At 49.7% G+C, this 14,296-nt stretch overlaps 1 protein-coding gene across 1 annotated transcript in view; it reads right to left on the bottom strand.

Moving 5' to 3' along the window:
* QSOX2 (quiescin sulfhydryl oxidase 2) overlaps nt 1–14,296 on the bottom strand; it is a 69,561-nt gene that overhangs the window by 25,730 nt on the left and 29,535 nt on the right. The window contains exon 13 of the mRNA XM_021708124.1: nt 10,369–10,557. Within this exon, the coding sequence (XP_021563799.1) occupies nt 10,369–10,557 (189 nt within the window). The remainder of the gene's footprint in view (nt 1–10,368; nt 10,558–14,296) is intronic.

The raw sequence follows: 14,296 nt of genomic DNA, 5'->3' as shown, positions 1-14,296 counted from the left end.
GGTCTCGCTGCCCAGGCGGGTCTCGAACCCGCGGGCTCAAGCAATCCACTCACCTCAGTCACCCAAAGGCGTGGGATTACAGGCTGAGCCACCAAGCCCGGCTTGTCCCCATTCTTATTTTGCAGAGGGTAACTCTGAGCTTCAAGGCTCTCAGGCGAAGAGGGGAGGGCTGAGCCTCAGCCTGGCACACTGTTCCTCCTTGTGTCCTGTCTGCCAGGCTCTCTGGCACAGACAACCTTGGCTCTGACCTTGTCCTGCCCTTTGACTTTCCAACACACAGAGGGGAAGCAAGGAATACCACAGGAAGTCCCTGCCAATGTCACTGACAGGTCCATGGACACTGTAGCTCTAAGCGGAACGACGCATAACAAAACCAATTTTCTTTTCAGTCAGTGTTAGAAGGAAACCATGTTATTCCAGAATGTCCTTTTGCTAAATATCATGTTCCCCAGAACCTATGGAAGACGGTAAGGACTTCCTGTAGGAGGCGGGCATCCTTCCTCACCTTCTACCTCCTTTATATACCAGAAAGGGTCGCCTTGACCAACGTGGGTTTAAACTGTGCAGGTCTACTTATATCTGGATTTTTTTTCTGATAAATATTGAAAATTTTTTGGAGATTTGCAACAAGTTGAAAAACTTGCCAATTAACTCCCTAGAAAATTTTTTTTTTTTTAATTTTTTTTGAGTCAGAATCTTGCCCCAGCTGGAGAGCAGTGGCATGCTCATGGCCACCCCAGCGTCAACCACTTGGGTTCCAGTGATCCTTTCACCTCAGCCTTCCAAGAAGCCAGAACTACAGGCATGTGCTACCACGCCCGGCTAATTTTTTTGGTTTATTGTAGAGATGAGGTCCCACTAAGTTGCCCAGGCTGCTCTTGAACCCATGGGCTCAGGCAATTCTCTCACCATGGAAAAAAATTTTTTTTAAAGTTACATATGTCACAAATGCATAAGTATATATAGATGCTAGTCTATCTTATCATTTACTGCCATAAAATATACACAAAACTATTACAAAAAGTTAAAACTTATCAAAATGCGTGCATGCACACACTTGCAGACCATGTACAGTGCCACAGGCAACCAAGAGAAGCGCTAGCCAGCATGAGGAGGCTGATTCAACGACAACTGCACAAAGCTGCCCAAGGCACCCACTGGACCACTGCAGTCATCTCATGCCCCTCCTGCTGCTCTGGCATTAAGACCGAATGTTGGGAGCATGCAGTTAAAACACCGTGTGATGCGTGACCCTTGACGCTCACCAACTCCATATGAGCAGTTCGCCTCTTCAGTAAACCTTGCCTCACAGTAAAAAGCGAACTCTTGTGGCCTTTGTGTACTGTTTGTTATGTTTAGTGCAATACTGTAAACCTTGAGTACCACGAGACCCATATGAAGTGTCACTAATTATGCTGGCAGTGTCCCAAGAGGCAGGGAAGAGTCATGACATGATGAGAAAACATGTAAATGCTTCATATGTACAGGGACTGAGGTCTGGAGTTACACCATCTTAAGACACATGAATCCAGGGTTAGGGCTGCTATAAGAAAAGAAGAGGAACGTTGTGAAACTGTTGCTGAAGCCATGCCAGTAGGGGCAAAAACCTTGTCCTTTTTGTGATACTCCTTTTGATCTTGTATTTAAATGCAGCTTTGGTCTAGTGCAGGACTGCTACAGGAAAAGCACACCTACAGACTGACAGGCATAGTTGTACAATCTGAGAAAGAACAAAGCCACCATACAATAACTTAAAGCAAGAGGAAGTGAAGGATCTGAAACTGGAGAATTTAATGCCAACAAAGAATGGGTTGACAACTTTAGAAAGAGGTCTGACCAACCAAGAGGCAGCAGAAGAGTTGCCAGATGCCATTAAGAGAATCATGGAGGAGAAAGAAAATTTGCCTAGAAAGATTCCTAATGCAGATAAAAGTGCTCTAGACTGGAAAAAGAAGTCACAAAAGACATTGATTAGTAGGAAAGAGAAGAGCAGGAGGACTTAGGGCAGGAAAGAAGAGGCTAATTATACTGTCTTGTGCAAGTGCCATGGACTCTGGCAGGCAGAAAGGGACAGTCCTCACCAGCTATGCACCCACCCTGGGGTCATCTCCTAACATTCACGTTTTATCCAACAACATTCTCTGGCCTCAGAGATGTGGGAGGAACCAGGCTGCTGAGAGCAACTTCTGTCGTAAATATCATGCGTGTAACTTCAAAGTCACCTCTTCCCTCATGTCTTGTGTCACCAGCAGGTAGGGGTGACTGACCCATCAGAAAGTCATCTCCGATGTCTCCTGGCCACACACACCCTGACTCTACTCATACTACCACTCGGCTGTCCCAGGCATCCCCCCAAGGCCCCCGTCCTCTGCACCTGAGCACCAGATCTGTTCCACGGGCACCAGGAGAGGGACTGGCTGCTCTCCAAGTGCCTGGCTGCCCTAGGAGAAAAGGAGGGTACACCAGCCCCTGGGGAAATTCACAGTTTGGGTTGCAGATGTCACCACATGGGGAAGGTGGGAACGGTGCAAACTCTACTTACAACTTTGATTTCTTCTCCTTTAACCCCACTAGGTATCCGCAGGTGGCACCTACCCTTCGAAATAAGGGTGCAATATCTGGTTTAAAAAGAACAAAAATCCCTTGGTTTCCCCTTCTTAATCAATCAGATGCTTTCCTCAAGATAGTGGGAAACAAGTCTACCTGCTGGTGACAAGGTCACAGGGCATGACAGAAAACTTACCCAGGATATACCTCTACTCTGCCATCTCTGATAAATAAAATACTGGTTACATTTACCAGTGTGAAAATTCCATATTATGAGTCTATCCAATGCCAGAGTCAAAGTATAATTTTTGAAAAGCTAAAAGCACAATTCTCATACAAATAAAGAACGAGCATGTGTCCACGATGCTCTTCACTGAGTGCGGATGACACCAGTCAGACACTGAGGCCAGATGGAGAAGCCCTGGGGACGGCGCTGTCTGGCCCACAGGGGCAGCGGAGCAAGGAGACAGAGCAGGGTCGTGTCCTCAGGCAGGAAAGCCATCCCTATGACTCTCTTTTCTCCTGGACAGAAGCTGTTAGTCCTCCACCAAGAAAGGTCTGTGAACTCACATGGACCCTAAGTCTAGACCCAGAATCAACAGTAAAGGGCAGGTCAGACTTGCAGGCATCCCCAGATGATCAGCCCTTGGGGGTGCTGGGAAATAACGCCCTAATATGATGTTGCGAAGACATGAGACCAACTTTTTTGTCACATTTTCAAGTTTTAACTAATATGATATTGCCTTAACTAGACAGAAGGGGGCTTGGCTGGCTGGGGCAAGGCACATGAGAACAATCTGACATTGGCATTTTATTTGACAGAACAGACTGGCTGGGATGGGTGTCCAGCTAGGAGCACTGCCAAGCTGCTCCACACCTCGGGTGAGCGTCCACTTCCCTGCATCCTCTCACACTCCTAGGAGACAAGATGTTGTCAACACTCTCTATACAACCTAAAATCGTGATTCCATCTGGAAGGCACAGTCTTCCCCCATTCACTGAGGGACCTCAGACTGGAGGTCGACTCCAAAATCCCCCAGTTCACCCTGGAAAGACAAGATCACCGCGCTACTCCTTCTCCCCACCAATCCAAACCCTTGGAGATGGGGGTCTTGGTCTGTCACCCAGGCTGTCACATGCGCAGCTCTTACCACATGTGCAGCTCTCTAGAGTGTGCTACCCTCCCCCACTGCCTCCAACCCTTCCTGCCTCTGGTTTTTGGCCCTCCATTCCTCAAAGAGCAGCCAGAGACATGTCACATAAACCAGGTCTTCCTGCTTACAGCTGTGGCCCACAAGCCCTGCTGGAGCCTTGGGAACCTCCCATTTGCCACCTTGAGCCACAGAGGCCTTCCAAAGCCCTTTTAGCCAGAATGGTGGCACGCGCCCATAGCTCCAGCTTCCCAGGAAGCTGAGGCAGGAGGGTCCCTTGAACTCAAAAGTATAAAGCCAGCCTGGGTGACAGACCAAGACTCCCATCGCCAAAAAGTAAAAAAAAAAATTACCTGGCCATGGCAGTCCTGCTGTCTTGGGCCTTTCCACTTGCTGTCCTTGCCTGGGGCCTTCACGGGCTGCTCCTCCCCTCCCAGCCTCAGACACCACCTGAGCCCCTCCACTGCCCTGAGGCCAAGTCAGCTTCTTCCTATCAGTGCGTTGACTTTCCAAGGACCCATAACTGATAGCTGACTACTCATTGTATTTGCTTTTCTGCTTATGTCTGCTCCTCCCTGAGTATAGGCTCCCTGGACAGGGACCTCCTATGTTCACTGCGATTCATCCAAGCCTCTGAGCCTCCCATGGAGCCTGAGGCAGGGAGGGCACCAAGCGCGTGTTCATACAATGCATGAATCAATACGGCGAGAGGCAAGTCTGGCTCCACCAGTACGAGGAGGCAGAGTGCACCTTCCCTGGCTCCTTACAAGTCCCATTAATCAACAGGTCACCTGCAAAACTGCATTTCTGACCAAATGCATTCCCAGACACAGGTCCTGGAGAAGTGGCATGCTGGCACCTTCCAAGGCCTTTGTCTTTGAAAGAATGCCAGCCGCCTACATCAGGAAGGCTGGAGCAGATGAGGGGGAATTTCAGTTACACAGGCCACCCTGAGCAGCTAACAGGCGCCAGCCGTCCCCACAAGACCCGGCAGATGGATGTATTCACAGTGACACAAAAGACATGACAGGCCATTCTGTCAAATCAAATGCCCCACATGTGAGAGGGTGAGCTTCAGGGTGTCTGCCTCACCCGGCTGCACCCTCCCCTGCTCCAGATGTTCCCACTTGGCTGGGTCTGACCACACAAAGAGAGAGACCTCTACACCTAAGTGCTAATCACCTGCTTTCAAGGGCCCACCCTGCTACACACTGGGGTCAGCGCTAGCTGGGAGGCAGGGGCTGCCTCTCCCAGAACAGTACCATCAGGGCCTCCAGAGGAAAGTAGGAATCAGACCATGTGTCCACATCTTACTTCTGCCCAGGAGCCTGGCTATTTCAGGGCCACCGGCTAAAAATATTTGAGAAATAATTAAACTTCTCTAGATCATTTCAAATTTACTTGTCAAATAACTCTATTACTGAACTGACAAGATTACAACTTTTACCAATACTTGACAAGACTAATACAAAAGTCTATCAAGTCCAATTTATGATCAAGTATCAATTAGCTCTAGAAAATGATTACAGTAAAGATTAATTAACTGCCAAGGTTTAAATGAACAGTTAGAGAGCCATGTTGAGGCTTAGAGCTCTATCGTGGCCTGTCTTCCTCCCCCTTCCCATGAGCAATGTTGGACCCAATCCCACCTTCCAGACCCCAGAACATTCTGGAAGTAGCCCCCTCCCAGCTGAGCAAACGTCTTCTTAGATAAGTTCCAAGTTCAAGCCATAAGTATGGAGTAAAACACCTCCAAATTAAACCCAGGAGCAACCAGCAGAGTCTGACATAAATCATCTGAAAATGGCCAGTGGCTGACTCGAGAAGCCCAGGTGCCCATCTCAGCCTCACTGCAGCAGAGGGCGGGTCGTCATGGTTTCCTCATGCCCGGCACATAGCCCAGTTCTATGAAACCAAAACTCTGCTCAGGCCTCAAGCTTGAAGGGTGCTGAAGGGCACATGGCAGCATCAGTGATGACCCTTAGTTAAATGCTGGAGTGTCACAACTCGGAGTCAGGAAGGGGGTGACTGAGCCCCATCTGGCCTTTGGTCAGTTCAGCCAGGCTGTGCTTCTGACCTGGGCTACCATTCATGATGCCAATTTCACACCATGGTGACAGCTCCCTGGATGAGGTCGGTAAGGCTGCTCTCAGCAACCATACCTCTTTTAACTTCAACAGCGCATGGGCAGTCTGGATGTATCCAGAGCCTCAGATGCCATAACCGCAGCTGCATAGGGAGGGCCACCCCAGAGTTCCCAACTGGCACGAGACATCATCTTTTCTCTGCAACAACCACATGCCGTGACAGTGGGGCTGTGGTAGGATGCTTCTGGACCCACAGGAGAAGAGTCCCCTGCCTGACCTTCTTCTGCTGCTCTGTCTCCTCCTGAGTCTGGTGAGTGCCAGGCAGCCTTCCTGGTTCTCAGCTCTGCCACACCCCTGACGCCCACTCCTGCTCCTCCCTCCAGCCCTTTCCATTTGTTCCCCTTGTGAACAGACAGTGGGCCTGTAGAGAGCACTGAGTTCTAATGCATGCCTGGAAGTGTCAGCCCAGACAGGTGGCCAAGAAACCAGATCAAGCCGGGCTTGGTGGCTCAGCCTGTAATCCCCCGCCTTTGGGAGGCTGAGGTGAGTGGATTGCCTGAGCCCGCAGGCTCGAGACCCGCCTGGGCAGTGAGAACTCATCTCTACAATAAATAAAAAAATCAGCCGGGCGTGGTAGCTCGCACCTGTAATTCCAGCTATTCGGAAGGCTGAGGCGGAAGGATCGCCGGAGCCCAGCAGGTCCAGGCTGCGGTGGCCAGGAGCGGCCACTGCACTCCAGTCTGGGCGACAGAGTGAGACTCCAACTCAAAAAAAGAAACCAGATCAAGTGGGACAGGGAGCCCCACAGGAAGGCCCAGCTCCCACACTCCTCCACAGAGACAGAAAGTGAGCTGAATGGGCTACAGAGCCACCCAGGCCCAGACTCAGGCCCCAGTCTGAGACTCAGCTGTGTTGCTGCAAGTGACTGATCTCACTTGGCCTTAGGTTATCATCACCTGCAACATAAGAGCACTGACAGCCCCCTGCAGGACAATTCTATAAGCACTCTGCCCTGCCAGGTCCTAGTTCCTCTCCCGAGGGGTGAATTCCAGGGCCGATGGCAGAAAATCTGTTCTGCCTCCCATTGAGATGGAGGGGAGGAGACATGAGGGAAGAGACACCAGGCCACAGACAGCCCACTGGGACATGAGCTCCATCTGCAGGCACACTCTCTCTGTCCACTCAGTCTCTGCAGAGACAGGGGAGAGATTTCGATGGTCGGACACATCAAAGGGCAGCGGTTGGCCACAGGTGCTCAACTTCAATCACTAAAGCCAAACGGGTTTCAGGAACACAGCAGGGTTTGTCTTGCAAAGTACTTAGAAGTAACAGGCCTAAGCCAAACAAACCTACATCAACACTGGATGACATTTGACTGCACTACAGTAGACCTTGTGTTTGTTCAGCCACCTTCTTATAAGGAAAAATTTATTTTCTAAAACTTGAAGAAGCTCAGGAAGAGCTAAAGAAAGTTCAATTCAAATATTTTAGAAAAACAAAGATGCCCTTTCCTGTGGGTGGCAAGCCTTGGGGCACTGAGGAGAAGCCCCATCCCCCACACACTGTGGCCAAGCTCTTCCTGCTCCTTCCAGGTGGGAAGCTGTGGAACCAACCTCTCTAGAAGCCATGCAGGTGTAGACTGTGAAGTGGTGGCAGGGGGGAAGTTGGCTGGACACTTTTGGAGAAGGGACAGGAAGAGGTCCCTGAGGGGGCCCAAATCCAATGTCTGCATGCCCCAAGGGGGTTGGCAGGATGATCCAGTTCACAGGTGACTAATCAGAACCAAATGGTGACAATGGGAATGATGACTGCCAGCAGACAGCCCCTGCAGTGCCACGGGTGACTGGCACTCTCCCCCCAGCAGGACAGCCCACAGGACAACTCACACAGGGAAGACAGCAAGGAGGCAGAGCCCAGCAGGGGGCAGCCTGACCTTCAAGACCAGGGTGTTTCTTTCCCATATTCCATGGGGAGTCTGCAGAAATCAGTCACAAAAAGGGTCCCGTGGTTGATCTCACAGGAGGCAAAGGGCCAGAATTCGTGGACTCCCTTACTGAAGAATTCCCAGATGCTGAGGTTCTCATGTATAACATCATGGGGGAGTTCACATGCATGCTTTCCGTGCATGTATCCCTCCTTGTAGGTGTACTTCAGGGTTAGTGTCCTCAGAGCAGGGATCCTCCAATTCACAGGACACAGGGCCCCACTCAAGTTTCTAACCCAGCAGGCCTGACTGGGGCTGACTCAAATGGGCACTTCTTTTCTTTTCTTTGTAGCAACAGGATCTCATATGTTGCCCAGGCTGATCTCGAGCTCCTGGGTTCAAGGAATCCTCCTACTCAGCCTCCCAGAGTGCTGGGATCACAGGCAAGAGTCACCACACCCAGCCTTGGGATGTGCATTTCCAACAAATCTCCAGGTGACCCAGCTTTGAGAACCACAGCCTTAGAATGAACTCTGGGGACCCCAAATGGGACACTCCTTGGTGCCAAGGTCGCTGCATCCCTTTCCACCCCACCTCCGCTGGTCTCACTGGCAGTTTGGCTCTTGGGACACTCTTCCTGTGCAGGACACTCTGCCCAAGGCCCCTGTACCCTCCTTCTGGCCTCACATACTCTTGCCCCTGCTGGCTCATGCCAGGACTTTCATTTCCAGCCATATCCCACATCGAGTCTCGGGCCTGTTCTTCCTGCCACGACTGGGAACACAGCCAGCCCTTTTAAATAACCTTATTTAGTTAAGTTAATCACACCATTGGGTATGGCCTTTATCATTTCTCTTTGAGAAGTAAACTTCCTTCCGAGTTCCAGGGACAATTTTCAAGGCTCCATGCATGCTGCTTCAAGTACAGAGTACTGTTGTTTGCAGTATTTGAATCTGGTATGTAATTTTCATACTGCAGATATTAAACTTTTAAAAATGCACAAAAAGGTGGCAAGTTTTGCCAGGGTTACTTGCATTTTTTTGGTCTTTTCTTTTCTTTTTTTTTTTGAGTTGGAGTCTCACTCTGTTGCCCAGACTGGAAGGCAGTGGCCGCTCCTGGCCACCGCAGCCTCGACTTGCTGGGCTCCAGCAATTCTTCCGCCTCAGCCTTCCAAGTAGCTGGAACTACAGGTGCGTGCTACCATGCCTGGCTAATTTTTGATTTATTGTAGAGATGGGGTCTCGCCAAGTTGCCCAGGCTGGTCCACTCACCTCAGCCTCCCAAAGTGCGGGATTACAGGCTGAGCCACCAAGCCCAGCTGCTACTTGCATTTTAATGGACATATCCATGATTCTGTTACTGAATAACAAACAGACAAGAACTCAAAGTTCTTAAATTACTTGTTTTTCCTAAAAGCAAAATCTTACCCAAAAAATTCCACTAAAGAGTTTTCTGTCCATTTACTCTCGTTTCTGACCTTCGTTATGACTAGCAGAAAACACCAGGGACTTAAGGAAATATCAGATCAGAGAGAAGGAACCCATAAGAATCAAAAGCCTCCAACATACTCACATAAGAGAAAACTGCGTTTTAAAAACAATCTTTCACAATTACATACAAAAGCCCTATTGAGACTGGTAAAAAAAAAAGTTTCTTTATAAATCTGTTTGGAAATAAGAAAAACACAGCGGGGTTTTGTTTTTAAAGCACAAAAACAAAGGTGCAGGAATAAAGAGTAGCAATTTGTAACCGCTCTTGCCCACTGAAACATGTAATTAGAGGTTAGCAACAGTAGCAAGAGCCCCGCCAAACCTCACTCTTGCTGGGGAGGAGCTGCTACTTCAGAGATTTAAATACCATCTGAAGGAAGGGACACTGCAAACGCCCCACTTACGGCAGCTCTGCCACTCAGTCACTTAATGACTGATTACTAATGGACAGCTCTACGAAAGCACTAAACAATAAAGTGTGGGAACATTACCAGTACTTTGGTGAAGGGCAGTCTTCCCAAAAGCTGCGCATCTGCGAACAAGGAACCTACCGATAGAACGCGCTGCAGATCACTTTTTGTTTTTACAGAGGCGTCTCAAGAGTGCTTGGATGGCTACATTGTGGGCCCACTTTGAGCATGCACCATACGGCCAGCTATCCAAGCCAGGAAGAGGATGAGGAGGAAGACTCAAAGGGAAAGGAGTGGCTATGGGTGTGGGATCCTCGGAAGATGGGGCCGGCGTGGAACTCCTGGGGATGGGTTGTGCGTGTGTCGGGAAAGAGACGGCGTAGGAGGCGTGGCAGGTTAATGAGGCTCCTGGGGGCTCAAAACATGGGTGTTCTGAGAGCTGGGATGGCTTCCCTGTACCCAACTGTGGCGTGAGGGCTGAGGGAGAAGGGTTCTTCCACTGCGACTCGGGAGAGCCCAACCCGCGAGGATCTGACGGGGGTTGCCTGGGGGGCACGTGAGGGAGCAACTGGTTTAAACCCCTCTGCCTGGAAAGCCGGGTTGGCCTGGGTGGGGAGTCTGTCGGCAGTAGCTGGGTCTGGGGTAAGGAAAGGTAAGGGGTCCGGGAGGGGCGGCGGGACCCGCGGAGCACCCGCCTCCGGGGACCTCGGAAAGCCGCGGCCCGGGGGTCGGGGGTCCCCGCGCGGGGGCGCGCCTCACCTCGCACGTCCCCGGCCAGGGCTCGCCAGGTGGGCGCGTAGCCGATGCAGTGACCGCACCACGACGAATAGAACTGCACGAGCCACGCGGCCGAGCTGTTGGCCGTGGCCCCGCGCACGCTGCCGCTGTCCAGCACCCACACGGCGTCCTCGCCCGCGCGGTACAGCCGCGCCGCGCCGCCCGCGCCCCGCCCCGCCGCGCGCCCGCTCGCCCCCCGCGGGTCTGCTCCCGAAGGGCTGAGCTAGGGCCCCAGATTTCGCAAATGTGACGCCAGGTATTGCAGGTAAACATGAGTCGGGTTTTTGGGCTAGGTCTGTCCCTTACCTGAAATGCATGTTTAACGGCACTCTTAGATTTACAAACGATTCGCTCTTTATCTGAAATTCACGCAAGTGGACATCCTCTGTTCTACCTGGCTATCCCACCTGGAGCTCCAGAGGATCTGCAGCCCGATCTTAACCTTTTTTGTGTGTGTGAGTCGGTGTTTCACTCTGGCGCCTAGGTTGGAGTGCAGTGGCACAATCATGGCTCACTTCAACCTCCGACTCCTGGACTCAAGCGATCCTTGCATCCAGGACTCCCAAAGTGCTAGGATTACAGGCATGAGCTACTGCGCCCCTCTGACTGACCTTTTAATACGAGATTTGAACTGGAAAGTGTACATCCAGGCAAAATCAGATGTATTATGTACTAAATTTCAGGATGTTTGAGTTGATTTTGGTATAAGGTTCATGCAGTTTTCTACAAACCTAGGAAATGAAGTTTCCTTTTTCTTTCTTTTTTTTTGTTTAATTAAATAGAGTTTTTTTATTTGTTTGTATGTTTGTTTGTTTTAGTTACTAGTCTTGATTTTCACACACGAGATTTTCTCTGAACTGTGTAACCAAAACAAAAAGGAAAGGAAGTGGGTGAGGAGCTGTTCTGGGTCCATAACAGTCATCCATTGATCTGAAGTCCAAGTTCTTACGTCCTAGGCTGCCTTGCTCATGGATAATTCACCTTTTTTTTTTTTTTTTTTTTTGAGTTGGGTTGTCACTCTTTCCCTCAGGCTGGAGTGTAGTGGCACAACCACAGCTCACCGAAACCTCAACCTCCTGGGCTCAAGCGATCCTCCCAGCTCAGCCTCCCGAGTAGTTGGGACTTACAGGCACCACCACACTCAGCTAATTTTTTAAAAAATTTTTTTGTAGAGACAAGATTTCCCTATGTTGCCCAGGCTGGCCTCAAATTCCTGGGCTCAAGGGAGTCTCCTGTCTCCATCTTCCAAAGAGCTGGAATGACAGGCATGAGCCACTGCGCCCAGTGGTGATTCCCTTTTAAATAAATAAATGCTATGATTTGAATTTAAAATATCTTTAGACCAATACAACCGTCTACCTGCTCTCTGTGTAAGATTTTGTTAAGAAAGGAATTTAGCTGCTAACAATGGTTAGGAAACCCAAGATGACATAGTGGACACCAGAGGTGAAGCGGCTGTTCCTTCTCCCATGCCCTGCTCCTTTCTCCTCACTTTTTCCTTCCTTCACTCACATCCACTAGCTTCTACTCTGTGCCAATCCCTGGAGACAAAGCAAGAGCAAAATCCAGCTTTAGTGCCCCTGGGCCTGCATGCTGGGAAACAGACTGCAAACAAGGAAACAGGTGAAGCAGCTGATGAGTGCTACCAAAAGCAATAAAGTAGGATGGGAGCATGCCTTGGGGAGGCGCTGTTGTACACTGGAGGGCTGGGAGGTCTCTCTGAGAAAGTGACCTGTGAGTGGGGAAGGAGGTGAGTAGCCCAGGCAGGGGAGCAACTTGGGCAAAATCCCTGAGGCAGAAGAAAAAGCAGCAGGAAGCCTACATGGTTGGAGTAGGGCAAGCCAGGGGAAGCCTGGGAAGGAAGAGAAACTGCTGAGAACAAGACAGAGGCGGGGTCTCCCTAGCCAGGTCCTCCTGTCACTCACAGCTCCCCTCTTGAAGACTGGCAGGCTCCCAGTCAGGTGTGCAGGGCTGCCCCTACCCAGTGACTATAGGGCTCCCCTGGCCCCTTCTTGGCCATCAGGTGGCCAGTCACCTGCTGCACTTACAGTGGTCCCAGGGAGTCCGGGGGTGAGTACCCCTCTTCCTGCTGTAGGGCTCCCCTTCCTCCCATCAGGTCTTATCCCAGGTCAGAAGGGACTGCAGATAGCAGAGGAGCAAGGGTGTCCCTCTCCATCCCTGCATGACCCACCCCCACATACACACGGGGGACAGAAGGCTGGGGTCCCTGAACGCTGTGAGTCCTACTGAAGGGGTGCGTTCAGCACATCGGAATAATACCACACCCCAAACCTACCCGATGACAACAAGCCACCCGTGAGACCAAGATTAGCCCCAAACAGAGAGGCTGCACCTTAAAAACACCAGAGTTTCTAAAATCCCAAGCCCCACAGGCTGTAGGGTACACGATCAACTTCATAAAAGCTTCTCAGGGAAAGCAACACATCCATCATGAAAGGCAGTCTATGTTCAGAAACGTGAACATGGGGCGGGAGGGGAATTGTATCGTGAAAATAAGACCGTGCTGCTTAAAACCACCACCCATTATTCAGAGAATATTTATTTATTTATTTAGTCAGGGTCTCACTCTGTTGCCCAGGCTGGAGTGCAGTGGCACAATCATGGCTCACCACAACCTCAACTTTCTGGGCTAAGGTGATCCTCCCACCTCAGCCTCCCAAGCAGCTGGGACCACAGGTGCATCTCACCATGACTCGCTAATTTTATTTTATTTTTTATTTTTGTAGAGATGAAGCCTTGCTATGGTGTCTGGGCTGGTCTCAAACTCCTGGACTCAAGTGATCCTCCCACCTCAGTCTCCCAAAATTCTGGGATTATAGGTGTGAGCCACTGCGCCCAGCCTAGAAAATTTATGAGGAAGAATTATGCACACCTGTGCGGGGGACCAGCCCCTGCAAGTTTTGGGGAGTCCCTTGGAAGATGTGGTGGCGTCGGCGAATCTGTAGGGATAGATATTAAAAGAAAGAAAGATGGAAGGATAGATATAAAAAGGAAGAAAGAGAAAGAAAGAAAGTGGACAACTGTTCAGTGAAATGAGCAGAAGCCATTTATTGAAAGTTACAGCAGGTATTTATCCCCAAATTTTAGACAGGCAGTCTCACAAGTCTTTCACGTGAACACAAAGCCAGGTGCGGGGGGGCATCCCCTACCCACCAGATGCTTAGGTGTGAGGAGGAACAAACCCCAAGATTGTCTCATTGTTCCCTTTGCTAGTTAATGTTCTTCAAAAGCAGTGTAACAATCCTTACTAGTCTAATGATGTTCTGATAATCAATAACTTCTAAAGCTCACTCAATACCCATGACGACTAAATTAAACTCTACCACTTATACAATGCTACGGAAGCTCTTAATTATAGCTTAAGCCAATTTCCTAAAGAATGTGGCCCAGTCCAAAGATCACACTGGGCCCTACAGGATGTGGCCCAGTCCAAGGTCCACGGTGGGCCACCTTTTGGAACAATAGACTACAATCTCTTAACAAAATGGCTATACCAAAGTCTTATATATCTATCCTAATTTCTATGAAAGTTTTCCAATTCTTAATTCTAATATATAAATTTGATTAGCAGCAGCGAAGCTTCTAAAACCTAAATGTAAATTGTAAATGTACCAAGGCAAAAACTTCGATAGTAGAGAGTGGAGACAATGACATTTCTAAAGTTAACTATATTCTTATTAAACCTAAAAATATTATGATTGATTATGTTTGAACTAACATGATTCGTAGCATGACCTATTCTACAATACCTTCTATGAATAGAATAAATTCAATTTCTATAATAGGTAGAAAAGAGACCTTACACTAACTGTAGCTAAAGCCGGCCCAAAAGAATGCAGCCCCGTCCAAAGTACATGCTGGGCTCTCAGGAATGTGGCCCAGCCCAAAC

Source organism: Carlito syrichta, unplaced genomic scaffold (assembly GCF_000164805.1).
Source record: "Carlito syrichta isolate Samal-C Ts95f unplaced genomic scaffold, Tarsius_syrichta-2.0.1 Scaffold130732, whole genome shotgun sequence".
NCBI classification, from domain to species: domain Eukaryota; kingdom Metazoa; phylum Chordata; class Mammalia; order Primates; family Tarsiidae; genus Carlito; species Carlito syrichta.
This window is presented reverse-complemented; position numbering and strand designations above follow the sequence as displayed.